The sequence below is a fragment of the Galeopterus variegatus genome, unplaced genomic scaffold (assembly GCF_000696425.1).
Source record: "Galeopterus variegatus unplaced genomic scaffold, G_variegatus-3.0.2 Scaffold1075, whole genome shotgun sequence".
NCBI classification, from domain to species: Eukaryota; Metazoa; Chordata; class Mammalia; order Dermoptera; family Cynocephalidae; genus Galeopterus; species Galeopterus variegatus.
Window position 1 is genome coordinate 125,901 of NW_007727186.1, and position 16,776 is coordinate 142,676.

Here is a 16,776-nt window from a genome sequence, read left to right on the forward strand (position 1 = left end):
CTCTCATAGGGAAAGGCTTAGTAAGAATTATTAAAAGGAAAAATAAACAACAATACATTTAGCATGACAGCACTCCCATTTACATTTAACAATGATGCGGGTAGGAAAGAATAGAGAAGGCGACAGAAAAATGGACCCAAGGAGGGAGGAAGGAAAGAAAAGAATAATTTGAAGAGACAATATATGTTATCACTTATATAATCAAAAGAGTTACTTTTTAATAAAAGACTGAAAAAGGGTTCTAAATCTACTAATGGCCACATACTTCCTACTGGGCTGAACATATTCCAGACAGCCATAAACTACAGATAAACTATGAAAATATGACAACGTAGGCAGGTGGCACAGGAAGGTGATGACAAGGTTACAGTTTCAGGCATTTGGCACCAGAGCAACTCCAGTCTGTGCTCGCAGAAGAGCTCCAACCCAGACACATCAAGTCTCAGTGGCCTGAAGAACAGCAGGAGTGAGAGCTGGAGACAGCTCCTAAGCCACACATGCCCACACGGACTCCATGCAAAGGCCAAACACTAATCTGAGACTGCAGGTGTCACCTACCACAGAGGAGGCAGTTTGCAGTTTCAATTCTAAGTGTGGAAGCAAAACAATCCACACTGTTCAGAAGAACATAACATGACTCATGGGTTCTATATACTTCACCAGTATCCAAAGTTCAATTCAGGGCTGGCCAATTAGCTCACTCAGAGCGTGGTGCTCTCAACACCAAGTTCAAGGATTTGAATCTCCAGACTGGCCAGTCACCCCCCCCTCAAAAAAAAATTCCAGTTCAAAATTACTCCAAAATAAAAATAAACATGGAAAACATGTGCTATACTCAAAACTAAATGGACACACCCTCAAGATGACCCACGTGCCTGAACTAGCAGACAAGGAGCTCAGAGTGGCTTCAATATGTGTGCCTAAGCCATGAAGAAAAATACAGTGTGACAAGGAGAGGAAATCCTGACAGAAAAACAAAAACTACTAAAAAAGAGAGAGAAATAGAGACTCTAGAACTAAAAGATGCAACCTGTGAAATAAGAAGTTCATTGGAGACGCTTAACGGTGTGTGGAAATGCAGAAGAGTCAGTGAACCTGGGATCAGATTCATTCATCAGATTCTGGGGCAGAATCATGTGCAGGAGGCTCCGGTAATCAGGTCAGCATGGTGCTGGCATAAGGACCAACCAATAGACAAAAAGAACCAAACACAGCACCAAGAAACAGACCCCCACTTATACAATCACATCATTTTCCAAAGCCTCCAAAGCAATCCAAAGGAAGTGAAGAGCCTTTTCAGCAAATAGCGCTCAAGACAATGAAATCCACATGAAAAAAGCTGATCAATAGGACTTCACTAAAATCAGAAACTTCTGCTCATCAAAAGGCACTGGCAGGGAGGGCCAGGCTCTCCCTGCTACATCCCAATTATTGCTGACTCTCAGGTTTCCAGAGGACTTGGGACACACAGGTGGCAGAGACACTGTGCTCGACAGAGGATACACAAACTCCTTCAAGCACACACTAATTCTCGCTTTTCAGAATTATTCTTAAGTTTTATCTTATTCTTTGTGAACATTTTATAAAGATACCATTGTCTTTAAAATACAAACTTGATTTGAAATAAAAACCATTAGAACTAAAAAAAAAAAAAAAATGAATGAATGAAAAATTCCTACAGATTAAAGGGATACTCTGATGGAAATTTAATTCTGGGTGCTCATTTTAAGACAGACAACACCAGAACAGTATATCTATAGAAGATTTCATATGATTTACAGGAAGCCTAGAAAGTAGACAAAGACAAAGAATAATTGAAGGAACTAGAGATATGTAGCTCACAGAAAAGACAACACAGAATGTTTGCCCCTAAAAGAGGAACAGACTTAACATTAAGGAAGTTAAGACCGGTAGTAGGTGGTGATCGCTACCAGGTAAATTTCTGCCCAATTTAAATAAACAAATAATTAAATAAACTGTAAACTAACTGGAACATAAATAAACTGTGAATTAACTGGAACTATGCCCTTTGTAAGACTGAGTGCTCAGTGACTGAAGAGACAGAATGGAATCATGGAAGGAGACGACTCTTCTGAGATCATAAAAGGCCACACTTGGACGAAAGAAAAAAGGACATACTTGCAAGTGGAGGGGACTCAGTAACCTAGGTCTCCCTTAATTCAAGCTTCTAAAAGAAGCCTCCCGACGCTTAACCTCAGGTAAGAACAACTGAAGAAAGCACAAAGAGAAAAACCACTCTTGCTTTCTTTCTTAAAGGTATGCATATTAAAGCAAGTTGAGATACCACTTTATGCCTATAAACTTTTAACTATACACATAAAAACATTAACACATATGTAAGGTAATATAAGTAACAACAGTTGGGATAGGATCACACAACCACAAATAATTATTCATTTTCTGTAACATTATAATCACTGGAAAAAACTCCAATCAGGACAGTTTTACAAAATGTAAGTAACTATAATTCCAGTATTATTTTGTATACAATAACTACACTCAATAATACCAACTCAAAACCTTTTGGAAACAGACAGAAAGTAATACACATGCAATACTGAGAACTTTGGATTTCTAGAGTTTAATTAGCATGATTAGTTTGTTATAAAATTCCTACAGTTGGTTGCAAATAACAAAACTCATCCTGAAACTATGTCTTAATCTTTTCAGAATGCTCAACAGGACTAGCTAGACTATACCAATAAAACTGGGACCACTTACATATGTCTAGCTGTGATTTGAGCTAAAATCAAAGTGAGTAACCAGTGGCCAGTTGGCTCAGTAGGTTAGAGCACAATGTTGTACACCAAGGTCAAGGGTTCAGATCCCTGTACTGGCCAGTCACCAAAAAAAAGAAAAAAAGTGAATTATACAGCAAGCACCATAAAGACACTTACACTCTCTTGTTTCACTAATGCTACTCCTAAGAATTATTTCTGAATAGATTATATATAACCTAAAGTTAGAAAAATGGTTAAATGAAAAAATGGTTAGCTTTTCAAAATGATGGAGTATTAGCAGCTGCTAAACTAAGAATTATTCATAAAATTATTATTTTATTGTTATTAATAAAACATAAAAAGTTATTTGTTAAATGAAATAAAACAAAAAAGTGTTAAATACACTTGTTTCAACTGGTATATATATAAAAATAATTGTGTTAGGATAATGGAGTTACAGATAATTATTCATTTTCTCTAACAGGAAAACGACTAAAAGATACTCTCTATTTTTTTTTTTTTTTTAAAGATGACCGGTAAGGGCATCTTAACCCTTGACTTGGTGTTGTCAGCACCACGCTCAGCCAGTGAGTGAACCGGCCATCCCTATATGGGATCCGAGCCCAGGGCCTTGGTGTTATCAGCACCACACTCTCCCGAGTGAGCCACGGGCCGGCCCCCTAAAAGATACTCTCTATTTAGGATGGTTCTCTTTTTTTGACAGAAAGTAGGACTAGCGGGTATGAGTAAGGAGGGGGCAGCACAGTGCATGCCCTCATGAGTGCAGGGCACTCACCCATCCAGGGGGCCACAGGTGGGGATGTATTTAACCCCACAACCATCCGAGATGATCTGCTTCTCAGCCCCTATGTCTTTAAATTCATCTGCATTAAATCTGGTAAAGCCCTGCTTCTTTGAGATGTGGATCTTCTGGAGGCCAGGGAATATGAACAATCACATGCTCCTTGTTCTGCAGCCTGGTGCAGATGGACATGATGACTTGGTCAACGTGAACTCTGGCCACTGTGCCCTGGGGCTTTCCAAAAGCACCCCACATACCTGTCTGGAGCCTAGACTGGGGACAGCGCTAGGTCAGAGACACAAACATCCACTGGAAAGGGCTATCTCCAAGGTCCCACACAAGCAGCAGGCTATACACATGAACAAGGAGGCTGCTGGTGGCAGCCATGGCATACCGGGCCCCCATGAAGAAAGGAGCATGGTCAGCTTAAATGGATGCAGAATAGGATGCTTCTTTTCATAAATAAGTGTCTTTCTGTATTATTTTATACACAACACTTCTGCACTCAATACTACTACTTGCTCTTTTAACAAAATTATTTTGGAAATAGAAATTAATACTAAATTTATTTCTACAGTTTCATTAGTCGATATAAAAATTCTACAACTGACTGTAAATAACAAAACTCACACTGAGATTTTTTTTCCCCAAAGAACAGGAAGGATGTTTTTCATTTCAACTCTTTTCTATTTCCTTTGACATCCACTGGCATTTGCCTCAAAGATCTATAACTCACAATAGAGACTTCTTGGTTTTTCTCTTTCTGTATTTCAAACAGTTTTTTTTTAAAGTTTATCATACATACAAAAGAAATTATAAAACATGTGTGACTTTAAAAGCATAGTAAAATTAATCAAAGAATTTAAATAGCAAGATCCATTCGACTTTTCCGTATGTTTGAAAATTTCCATAATACAATATTGAGAAATGGAAAAACACATACATACAATTTAAAAGAGTAATCCTGATGCAATCACCATGTACCCATCACACGGCTTAAGCAATAAAATATTACCCATGCCTTAAAAACTCCACACACCGTCCGGCCTGTGGCTCACTCGGTAGAGTGCGGTGCTAATAACACCAAGGCCACGGGTTCGGATCCCATATAGGGATGGCCGGTTCGCTCACTGGCTGAGCGTGGTGCTGACAACACCAAGTCAAGGGTTAAGATCCCCTTACCGGTCATCTTTAAAAAAAATAAAAAAAAAAACACACACACCCTCACTGATATAGTTTGGATATGTTTGTCTCTCCCAAAGTTCATGTTGAAATCTGATCCATAACATGGCAGTGCTGGGAGGTGTTTGGGTCATGGGGATGGATCCCTCATGAATAGATCAATGCCCTCCCTGGTTGGTGGGGGAAGGGAAGCACTGTGAGTGAGTTTTTGCTCTGCTAGTTCCCACAAGAACTAGTTGTTTAAAGGAGTCTGGCTCCTTCCCTCTCTCTCTTGCTTCCTCTCACCATGTGAATTGCACGTGCTGGCTGCCTGCCGTTTTCACCATGAGTAGAAGAAGCCTGAGGCCCATGCCAGATGCAGGTGTCCCAGAATTGTGAGCCTAATAAATCTCTTTTCTTTATAAATTACCTAGTCTCAGGTATTCTGTTATAGCAACACAAAAATGAACTAATACACCCACCAAGGTACGCACTACCAGAATTGTGTGTTAAATATTTCCCTATAGAACACTTTGCACTGTTGGTGGGAATGTAAGTTAGTACAACCGTTTTGGAAAACAGTATAGAGGCTCCTCGAAAAATGAAAAATAGAACGACCTCATGAAACAGCGATCCCCTCCTGTGTATATATCCAAAAGAAACAAAATCAGCATATCAAAAGGTGTCTGCATACCCAAGTCACTGCAGCATTCTTAACAAGTGCTAAGACGTGGGAAAAACACGTGTCCATCAATGGATGAATGGATGAAGAAAATGTACATACATATGCAATGGAATATTATTAAGCCATATAAAGGAAGGAAATCCTGCCAGTGTGACAACAGGGATGAACCCAGAGGACATCATGCTAAGTGAAATAAGCCAGAGAAAGACAATGCTGTAGTACTGTCTCACTTATACGTGGAATCTTAAAAACTAAAAATAAGAAAGTCACATTTGGGCTGGCCAGTTATCGTTAGTTAGAGCAGTGCTGATAACACCAAGGGCCAGGGTTCAATCCCTGTACCGGTCAGCCACCAAAAAAAAAAAGTCACACAAATGGTGGTTCAGGGGCTGGGTGGTGGGAGAAATGAGGAGATGTTGGTCAAAGTTTACAAACTTTCAGTTATAAGGTGAATAATATCTAGAGACAGAATTTAAAGGTCGGTAACTATAGTTAATAATGTGTTGTATACTTGAAATGTGCTAAGAAACTAGATCTTAGGGGCTGGCTGGTTAGCTCAGGTGTTTAGAGCACAGTGTTATAACATCAAAGTCAGGGGTTCAGATCCCCATATCAGCCAGCTGCCGAAAAAAAAAAAGAAATAAATCGAGTAGATCCTAAGTGTTTTCCCAAAAAAAAAAAACAGGTAACCATGAGGTAATGATGGATGTATTAATTAACTGTGATCATTTCACTATATGTATACCAAATCATCACTTTGCATGCTTTAAATATACACAATTTTATTTCTCAATAAAGCTGGGAAAAAAAACATTTCCTATCTGTCATCACCTATGGATTTCTCTAAACAGACTTTGGTTTTGCTTACTACTGAATTTTAAATCAAAGGAATTCTACATTTGTGTTCTTCTGTAACTTCTGTTCTTCAGCGTGATGTTGCTAAGGTTCACCCACACGGATGCCTGCTGTGGCCATGGTTCAGTCATTTTCACTGATTACCCTGATGAGTGCTCCTCTGTGTAAACATTCACAAGGCAGGATCCATTCTACTGCCAGTGGACAGTTCGGTTCTTTCCAGGTTTGGGCTCTTAAAAAAAATGCTGCTAGGAACATTACTACCTACACATGTGCTCTGGTGCACAAATACGAGAGTATCTCTAGAGCATACTGCTGGGTCAAAGAGGATGCTCACTGCTCATCTTTTCCAGATGATGCAAAATGTTGCCCAATGACTGAAACAAGCTATATTTCCATCACTGTGGATGAGAATACCACGGATCTACGTCAACACATCCCACCCAATTTAATTTCTGGCAATCTGGTGAGTGTAACAGTAAGCCGGAGTGGCTGAATTTGCAATCACTGTGGAGACTGAGCCTCTTTTTCAAGTGTTTGTAGGCACTCCTGGCCTTCCATTGTCCCACTGTTCTTATGCAGACATTTATCAATGTGACCTATAAATACATTAACATATTACATTCCTCCAAGCATTAACAGGAAAGATGCCCCACTAATAAATTTTCTGGCAATATCCTATTTAAGATTTATCTTCAGATGAATCTATCTCATTATGAGTGCCTACACAGAAATATTAAAGTATTATTCCTCACTAAAAGGAACCAGCCTCCTTGAAGAAATGGCTGATTCAAAGGCTGGATCAAGGAATATCAAGGAACCTTAAACATTTTGTGCCAGAAAGTAAGTGCTCAGAAATTGATAGGGATATTTCAACAGCGTACTTTAGCCAGCTTGAAGGGGCTATAGTTTGGCAATTACATATAACCTGAGCATCAAAATAAATCACAGAACAATGGGGAGGGGGTCTGGCAAGGAGCACCAGGAATCTGTATGAAGTGAAGGACATGATATCTTAGACATCGTATGGGTTACACGGGTGAATGCATTTGTCAAAACTCAGCAAACTAGCACCGAAAATCTGTGCATTCCTGTTTATAAAGCGTACCTCAATTTAATGTAATTCACCATTTTTACAGACTAAAGAAGAAAAATAACATATCATGTCAACAGATACAAAAATAGCATTTGACAAAATTCAACATCTATTCATGATAAATACTACTAAAAAAATTTCCTTAACCTGATAAAGAATATTTACAAAACCTACAGGTTACATGCTTAATGGTAAAAAGACTAAATAATTTCTCCCTAAGGTCAGGAAGAAGTAAGGATGTCTGTTCTTACCACTCCTATTCAACACTGTACTGGAAGCCCTTCTCAATGCAATAAAGCCAAGAAAAAGACGTAAAAGCACATAGATTGGGGGTAAAAATCTTGCTCTATTTGCAGACATGATTCTCTACGTAGAATACACCATGGAATCTACATAAAGGATAGTGTGGCACTGGCAGAAAGACACATAAATCAATGGAACAGAGTCCAGAAATAAAACCACATGAACAGGATCAATTGATTTTTGGCAAAGATGAAAAATTAACTCAACATATACGAGAGTACTTCAAAAAGTTCATGGAAAGGGCTGGCCCATGGCTCACTTGGGAGAGTATGGTGCTGATAACAGCAAGGCCACGGGTTCAGATCCCTATATAGGGATGGCCAGTTAGCTTACTTGGAGAGAGCATGGTGCTGACAACACCAAGTCAAGGGTTAAGATCCCCTTACTAGTCATCTTAAAAAAAAAAAAAAAAAAGAAAGAAAGTTCATGGAAAAATAGAATTGAAATATAATGCAAATCTTTCCATGAACTTTTTGTGGTGCCCTCATATAGAAGAGTCTTTCCGAGAAATGGTGCTAGAATAGTTGAATTTTCTTATACAAATGAGTATTCCTATGTTTGCCACGTTATGCAAAACCTTACTCAAAATGGATCAGACCTCAAGGCAAAACCATAAACTTCTGGAAGAAAACATAGAAGACAATCTTTGTGACCTTGGATTGAGGAAAGAGTTTTTAGATATATCAAAAGTATAATTCATAAAAGAAAAAATCTGATAAACTATACTTCATCAAAATTTAAAACTTTTGCTCTGTAAAAGACAGTGTTAAAAGACCAAACCACAGACCAGGAAAAAATGTTTGCAAATTGCATATCAGACAAAAAACTTACATTCATATTCTTTTTTTTTTTTTTTTTTTTTTTTTTTTTTTTTTTTTTTGTCTTTTTTACTGACCGGCAACAGGATCGCAACCCTCGGTGTCGCACCCACACCGCGCTCAGCCAGTGAGCGGGAACCGGTCTCCACATGGGATCCGAACCCTCCCAAGCAGCGCACTCTCCAGCGCGCCACCGGGCCGGCCCCTTACATTCATATTCTATAAAAAACTTTCAAATGCCAGGAACAGTAAAAGAACTCAACAAAAAACTGGGTGAGACATGAACAGATACTTCACCAGAGAAGATCTCCAAATAGCAAATGGAAAAATGCTCAACATCAGTCTTTAGCAATATACAAGGGTACTTCAGAAAGTTCATGGAAAGGTTCATATTACCTTTTAATTTTACTTTTCCACAAACTTTTTGAAATATCCTTGTGGGCCGGCCCGGTGGCGCACTGGAGAGTGCGCCGCTTGGGAGCGCGGTGGCGCTCCCGCCGAGGGTTCGGATCCCATGTGGAGACCGGTTCCCGCTCACTGGCTGAGCAAAAAAAAGAAATATCCTTGTACACATAAAAACCACTGAATACCTATTGGCACGACTGAAAAAAACTGATAACCACGATACTGGGAAGGAAACAGAACAGCTCTCACACAGCTGCGGGGACATAAGGGCGCAGGTACTTCAGAAAAGTTTGGCAGTTGCTTATAAAGGTGAACATAAACCTAACATACATTCTAGCAACCTGACTCCTAAGTATTTACTCAACTGAACTAAATGCCTATGTTCACACACACAACAAAACTGTATGTGAACATTTACAGCACCTTTATTCAATAAGCTCCAAAAACTGAAAACAACCCAAATACCTTCCAAAAGGTGAAAGGACAAAGTGGGCTGCATTTTACAGTGGGGTACCAGTTGGCAATAAATGCAGCAAAGTGGGTGAATCTCAAATGCACTACGCTCAGTGAGCCAAGCCAGACTGGAAAGGCAACACGCACTGTGATTTCATTCATACATCATTCTGGAAAAGGCAAAAATCACAGAAATAGAAAACAAAGGTCAAGGGAAGGGTGAGGGTTTGCCTATGACCAGGTAGCAAGAGGGAACTTTTTGGGAGCTGACAGACTGTTTTGTTTCTTGGCTGTGGTGGTGGTGGTGGTTACACATCTCTATGGATCTGTCAAAACTCATAGAACAGACCAAAAATGAGTGAATTTTACTGAATGTAAATTAAATAAATTTAAATAAGCAAATGCAAACAAATACTGATACTGACATATTATAACCCACTGATTAAAATAAGCATCCATATATTAATAAATATAAAAATGGAGGAAAAAAGGAAAGCTCATCATTACAGTAGATGCCAACTAACAAATGCAGAAGAAACAATGGACTTAGGTATCTTTACTGTAATAATTGATTCACACAAGACTCATCAATTGATGCTGGAATTAGAGGGTAAAAATTTAATGAAATACAGGATATTTACATAGTTCAAAGCATCTTCCCCAAATTACTCATCATTTACAAAAGGAAAAGTAAGAAACTTCCCACTGCACAAGCCTGGTGGACACCACCTGTATGTTGTGTTTGTGTTGCTATAACAGAGTACCTGAGACTGGGTAATTTATAAAGAAAAGAGGTTTATTTACCTAACAATTCTGGGATAGCTGCATCGGGCGCAGACCTCAGGCAGCTTCTACCCATGACAGAAAAAGGCAGGTCAGGCAGCTGGTGCAGGATCACATGGTGAGAGCAATCAAGAGAGACAGAGGGAGGTGCCACGCTCCTTTAAAAAACCACCTCTGGTGGGAACTAACAGAGTAAGAACTCACTACCCCCCCCCAAGGAAGGGCATTAATCTATTCATGAGGGATCCACCCCCATGACCCAAACAGCTCCCAACACTGCCAAATTGGGAATCAGACTTCAACATGAGCCTTGGGCGGGCAGGCAACATATCCAAAATATTTCACCACCTTAACCACAACACCAGTTATGGGACAAAGTAACCCCATGGCCTCCTGGTATGACACACTGAGATGCACACACCATCACTTCTGTGGTATTCTTCTTAAAAATACATGACCCAAATGTGACATAAGGGAACATCGGGTAATCCTATACTGAAGAACATTCTACAAAATAACTGGTCTACACTCTTCGAAAATGTCAAGGTCATGAAAGTCTGAGAAACCAGCCCAGGGAGGCATGACAACTAAACACAGTGGGTGATCCCAGACTGGGGGAATAAACTTTAAAAGGCATCACTGGGACAAGAGACAAAATTTGAATATGAATTGTGGATTAGATAATGGTACGGTATTACTGTAAGATGTTCTGATTTTGATTCTTGTGCTATGAATAGGTAAGAACCCCTCACCTAAGATATGTTGAAGTATTTAGGAATAAAGTGGTACGATATGATGAAAGAGAATAAAATAAAGCAAATGGTTGGTGAATTTGGGTAAAGGGTGTAATAGGAGTTTTTGTATAATTATTACAACTTTTATGTATGTTTAAAATTACACCAAAATTAAAAATAACAATAAAAAAATCGCCAAGGATAAAAGTGCTTTTAGAACCCAGCAGTTTATTCCAAAACTACTAGAATTTGACCTGTATTTTAAAATTATTTACATTACTGATGCAACACTGGGTGATTCTCAAAAAATTGAAAGTAATCAGTTTGCATTCACGTCACATCCATCTAGAAGCCTATGATCCGGATGATTTCAGAGGTATATGTCACCTCAGTATTTCTCTAGCTATGGAAATACCAAGTAATCATCTGCTTAAATATTTCTTTTTCTTGTTCTGTTTTGCACTGTTCTCAAAATACAGATAAAAGACACAAGAAAGAACCAACATTTAAAACACAGCACACAAGAATCCTGAGCATACATTCAACAGGACTTTAAGTACTTGATGACATGCATACTAAAAGCTACTATGGCATTACAGGTACACGAAAAAAAAAATGCAGTAAGATTTGTGTTGTCAGTTACTCATGCAATTTAATTTTATAATTTTATATGCAAGAAGACTCTTTTACTTTTTAAAAATAAGGAATGGGCTCTGGAAAAATAATGCTGAAGAGCAAATAAGTAAATTGAACATTAAAATATCTGGATGAAGGAAAAGTTTGGGATGAGGCTACATCTTAGAACCATCGAAAAGTACCTGAAGTGGCTGCTGCTGGGATGGAAAAGCAGCAGAAACACTTGGAGGAAGCTGGGTTGCTATAGCAACAGGAGTACCAGTCTGCCCATCCTTTCCTGTCACAACCTTTACCTGAGAGGAAATATTTTGAGAAAAAAAGGCAACATAATTTTTAAGACTGCTCAAAATTTTGTTAGCGTTTTACTGCTGATAGCTCACTGATGTTTGGTGTTTAAAAATGGGATGTTTTTGCACAAGATCCTGTAAAAGGACAATGAACTGGCAGATTTATAACATAATAACCTAACTCAACTGCAATCTTGCAGGAATTCCAATTTAAGTCACAAATGCAATATCCTAAGATTCTGCAACTTCAAAGCTTAAAAATGAGAATGGCAGACAAACTTTAAGTAACAAAGTCCTAACAACTTCACAGGCAATTTTCACAATAACCACTCTGTTACCTACTATACATAGGGTCAGAATGGCAAAGGTCTGTTTCAGCAGCAAGTTATAAAAAGGGATTTTTTTTTTTAAGCACAGATAAGGGGGACTGAGCTTACAGACAACATTGGTATACAAACATAAAGAGAACTGGATTTCACTATTTCATGGCAATAGAAGTGAAATCCTCAAAATGATCATAAAAACCTTTTGAAAAACAAAAAAGGTCCATCCTGGAAAGGGTGTTAAAGAAAACACAAAATGGCAAAGCCACACAGATACATCCATAAATATCAATGAGGACTGCTTGAGCAAAGAGACTAGCTTTTGTTCACCAAAAGCTGATTTCTTTGCAGAAGAGCTGACAAAGATTTAAATTATTTTAGTTATATCATAAAACAAAATAACCTTCACCAACATACTCGTAGTGTACACTACACAACACAGAGGCACAGAATACAGTGCATTACAGTACAATTCGCTATCACCCTGGTTTTTAGGAATCACAAATAAAAGGATCTTAGGAATCACTGTGGTACTGAGAAATCTCAATTAGGGATTTATTATGCACCCCCCTTCCAGGCATCCAAAAAGTATACTGTCTAAAAAAGATTTTACCTTAAATACCACTCAACAGGTATTTGCAAAAGTGTGAATTTAAAATATGACCTCAAATCTAAGGCTACATCTAAAACTTGAAAAAAAGCTCAAACAGTTTTTGCCATATAACTATATTTCAATCATGAAGTTAAAAATAAATATTTAGTAATTTATAATTATGGCTGACATATTATAAAAAGCTGGTGATTTAAATCCCTTGTTTAAAAACCATGTTGACAGTGATTTTAAAAATAAACCTACATGAGTAAAACATCAAACTTGGAAAACAAGCCTAGGTGCTAAGCTTCACACCTCTGGCTTCGGCAGCACGTCCTCTGCCTGCAGCAGCAGGGCTGGCAACAGCTGTCAGTGTCAGCCAATGACCACACATCCAGGTTGTGCCAGCTGAGTTCTCCAAACCTGAGATGAAGCCCTGGTTCTCAATGAATGAGCATTAATCACAGCATCATTCTGCATCTTTCTCCCAACACAATGCTGTACTGGAATAGCCTTTCCTTTCCAAGAAGGAAAAAAGCAAAATACATTCTTCAATTTTACTCATGGATCAAATCCTTATGAAACCAAAATCTCAGAAAAATCCCAGGCCCAGTTATTTTTCAATTTACTGTTCCACAGACTCTTATCAGGTCTTCTACATTATTAAACTACTGTTTCTTACCTCATCATTGATAACCTCAGATTTTTCTTCCTCCTCTTCCTCCTCCTCCTCCTCTTCTTCCTCAAGATCCAAATCATTCTGCCTAAGATATGCTTGCAATGGGGCATAATGTTTCTTCTTGAAAGCTAAGAAGTCCATCATATTCCCCTGAAGGTGCTGCAAGAAGAACAGCTCGATCAGGTACTCCTTGAAGACCTCCCTCAGTGCCTCCATCTCCTTGTAGTGATAGTCCAAGCACTGCTTTCTCATCTGCGCCGTCTCCTGGGAAGCTGGGGGGATCGTCTCCAACTTCCTGGGAGCCTTCTTCACTCCTGCACACCCCGAAGATGGGAGGGGAAGGCTGGAAAGGCCTAGGGGCATGGGCGTCCTGGAAGGGCTGGTGGGTGGGGGTGGGGACGTCATCCCAAACGCCGAAGAACCCCCAACCCCAGGGAGTAACACACCCGAAGTCCTCTCGAACCCCAGGGGCCTTGTCAGTGGCGGCCCCTGCAGCACCTGCTGCTGCTGGATCAGCTGGCCCTGGATGATGCTGCTGATCTGGGGGGGCAAACTCGCTGTGGCGATGTGGCTCGGGCTGGCCAGAGGCTGCAGGCTGGCCCCGCCTGTGGCTGCAGGGCTCTGGGGTCCCAGATGGTGGATGGTGCCTCCAGGTTGCGTGTGAGGTTGTGATAGTCTGCGTTCTCGGACTGTGATGGGAGTCCCCGCATGCTGGAGCTGAACCTGGGCTCCCTGAGCAATCTGGGTGAGTCCTGAGCTCTCCTGAAACAAGCTGATCTGTCTGACGAGCACACTGGCATCCACGAACCCTCCGGTGGGGCTGCCACTACAGATGCCCAGCCCGGGCCCGGGGGTGCCAGCACGCACACTCTGCAGGGCCTGCCCTGGCCCAGGGCTGGGCTGCGTGGGGCTTTGAGTCTGGACTTGTTGGGACAGGGGCGAAGTAACCTGGATGTACGATGGAGACCCATGCTCAAACCGCCTCGGCTGAGCACTGAACTGGAAACCTGGAGAGGTGGGGCTGGGGAGTGGCAGAGGGGCCAGCGTGATCTGCTGGTTTCCTCCCACGACAGAGCCAACGTTCTGCAGGGTGATGTTCACATTCTGCCCAGCCACAGGACTCCGGCTCATCAGCTGCTGTATCTGGTAACCGGGGGACTGGGGTGCGGATGGGCTCGCCGAGGGAGCGAAGGGTGTGGCGGGGGACTGGGGCAGGGCTGGGTGGGCCTGCTGTTCCTCTCCTTCGCTGCCGGCGAAGGACCTGGGCCTCTGCAGCTGATGCTGGACGTTCTGAGAGCTGCTGCCATGGTGCATTATCACCTCCCTTTTTATCCAATGTAATGTTCTCCTTAAAAAATCGAAATTTAAATCAAGTTACTTGAAGGCAGATATAATCATTTGATTACCACTGAGTATGATTACCACATAACCACACTGAAAATACACTCTGAAGATCTGTTCCCCTGGAATCTGATTCAAATGACAGTGCATTGTATTAACTCACATCAAGCCATGCAGAGAGACAACACTGGAGACCACCTCCTTCAGCAGAGATGGTATGCTCTATCAGTACATGAATTTATATAAAATTTACAGAACTTATGAATATAGTACAGAAAAGTGTCCTTTGTAGTCACTGCTGTGCCCAGGGCCCAGGACATGGCCTGGCAGAAGCGGGCCGGTGATCCAAACCAGTTACATGGAACATTAACTAGCATCGCTGAGGACGACAGCTAACCTGTGTGGAGAACGTGCAAAACTGCCCGTGCCCCAGATCCTCACGGCTACCCCATGAGGTGGGCACTGTTCCTGCCCCATTTGAGGGGACTGAGCTACAGGGAGGACTGTGAGCTGCTCTGACCCTGCCTCCAGCTCCCTCTGCAGCAGAACTTCCACCCGCCTCCCACCGCAGGGCCTACAGTACCTGTAGCCAGACAAAGGCATGCATCGCCATCACCAGAGAAGAACGTCCAACACTCAGCAGCCCATTCTGACCAACTTCAAGCCACCTCTCCTGCGGACACTCCCCTATTAAGTCCAGTTCAAAAACACTGAGCCCAGCTCCACCTCAGAGCCTGTGCTAGCTGCAGGAGAGTGGAGACAGCCAAGAAAAGACAGTACCTGCCCTGAGGGGGTGTACAGCCTATTCCGGGAGCTAAGCTAAATCACGAAAAGAAGTCGTGAGGAAAAAGCAGCAAACAGCCTCAGACCTCAACCCTCTCTACAAGCACATGCAAAGAGCAGAAGCTTCAAGAAGTCTCAGGGCTGGCCAGTTAGCTCAGTTGGTTAGAGCACAGTGTTGTAACACCAAGGTCAAGGATTCAGAAACCCATACCAGCCAGCCCCCAAATAAAAAAAAGAAAGAAAAAAGGAAGAGGTCTCAAAGGAGAGAAGGGAACACCAGGGCCTGGCTCACTCTGGGGGAGTCCCCTTCAGGGGGTCTACAAACTCTCTGGGAGGTTGTACCACAGACTCACACCCTAAAAAGTGCTTGGTGCAAGCAACTAGAAACAGTGGCAGGAGAGTGGAAGGGACCCACTGAGGACAGCTGGCTCTCAGCACCCACTGAGGGCAATTCTGAGATGCGACGGGGTCAGACCCAGGCTACACACTCAAATGTCAGGGGCGGGAGCTGAAAGTAAATGAGGACCCCCACTGCAGCCACCTGGGTCCTGTGTGCTCCCTGCTATGGCTGAGTCCCCGACACAGAAACATCTTTCTCCCCAAACAGAAACAATGGTGCAAATGCAATGACCTACAGCAGCTGGTGTCCAGCTCAGTGCCAGGGCTGCAAAAGGAGAGGTGGGATGATGTCCCACGTTAAAGGGGCAGCTGCTGCTTGGGCCCAGCTGATTTCTGCCATAAAGGAGCATAAACCCCATTCAAGTTTTCAAGAGAAGCAGATGGAGAAAAACTGAATCTTGATGGCATAACTTGGCACTGAGCCAGCAGGTGTGAAGCCACCACCCCAACATTCCAATTCCCACTCAGTCCCACTGTGGAAACCAGTCTGACCTGGGTTACTTCCCTAGTTTTCTCAAATCCTATGTGACACTCCCAACTCCCCTGACTTCTTGAGGTTCCTTCCACCCCAAGCCTGGCTAGACAGTGATCAAAGAGCTTCTTCTTGCTCCCTCCAAGACAAATGGGAGCACTTTTCATCTTAAGAGCATCACTGGTTATCTCTATGAGAAAAAGGACAAGAGAAAAAAAAATCATGACCCTATATAAGTTACAAAAAAACTTACAGGGCACTTACAGTCCCAGTTCCCTTGCAGAAATGCACTTATGCATGAAATCAAAAGCTACAGAATTTCTGAATGCACAAGTATATTCCCAGCAAACATAAAAAGTAAATGCACATTTAAACTAGCAGGAGAAGGGAGTGTTCTGATTAGATGGTGGTCTCTGAAGATGGAGTCA

At 41.5% G+C, this 16,776-nt stretch overlaps 1 protein-coding gene across 4 annotated transcripts in view; it reads right to left on the reverse strand.

Moving 5' to 3' along the window:
* Positions 1 to 14,667, reverse strand: part of EP400 (E1A binding protein p400) — a 102,708-nt gene extending 88,041 nt beyond the window's left edge. For all 4 annotated transcript variants that reach the window (XM_008574617.1, XM_008574615.1, XM_008574616.1 and 1 more), the window contains exon 1: positions 13,357 to 14,667. In XM_008574617.1, coding sequence (XP_008572839.1) covers positions 13,357 to 14,667 — 1,311 coding nt within the window. The remainder of the gene's footprint in view (positions 1 to 13,356) is intronic.
* Positions 14,668 to 16,776: the final 2,109 nt, after the last annotated feature.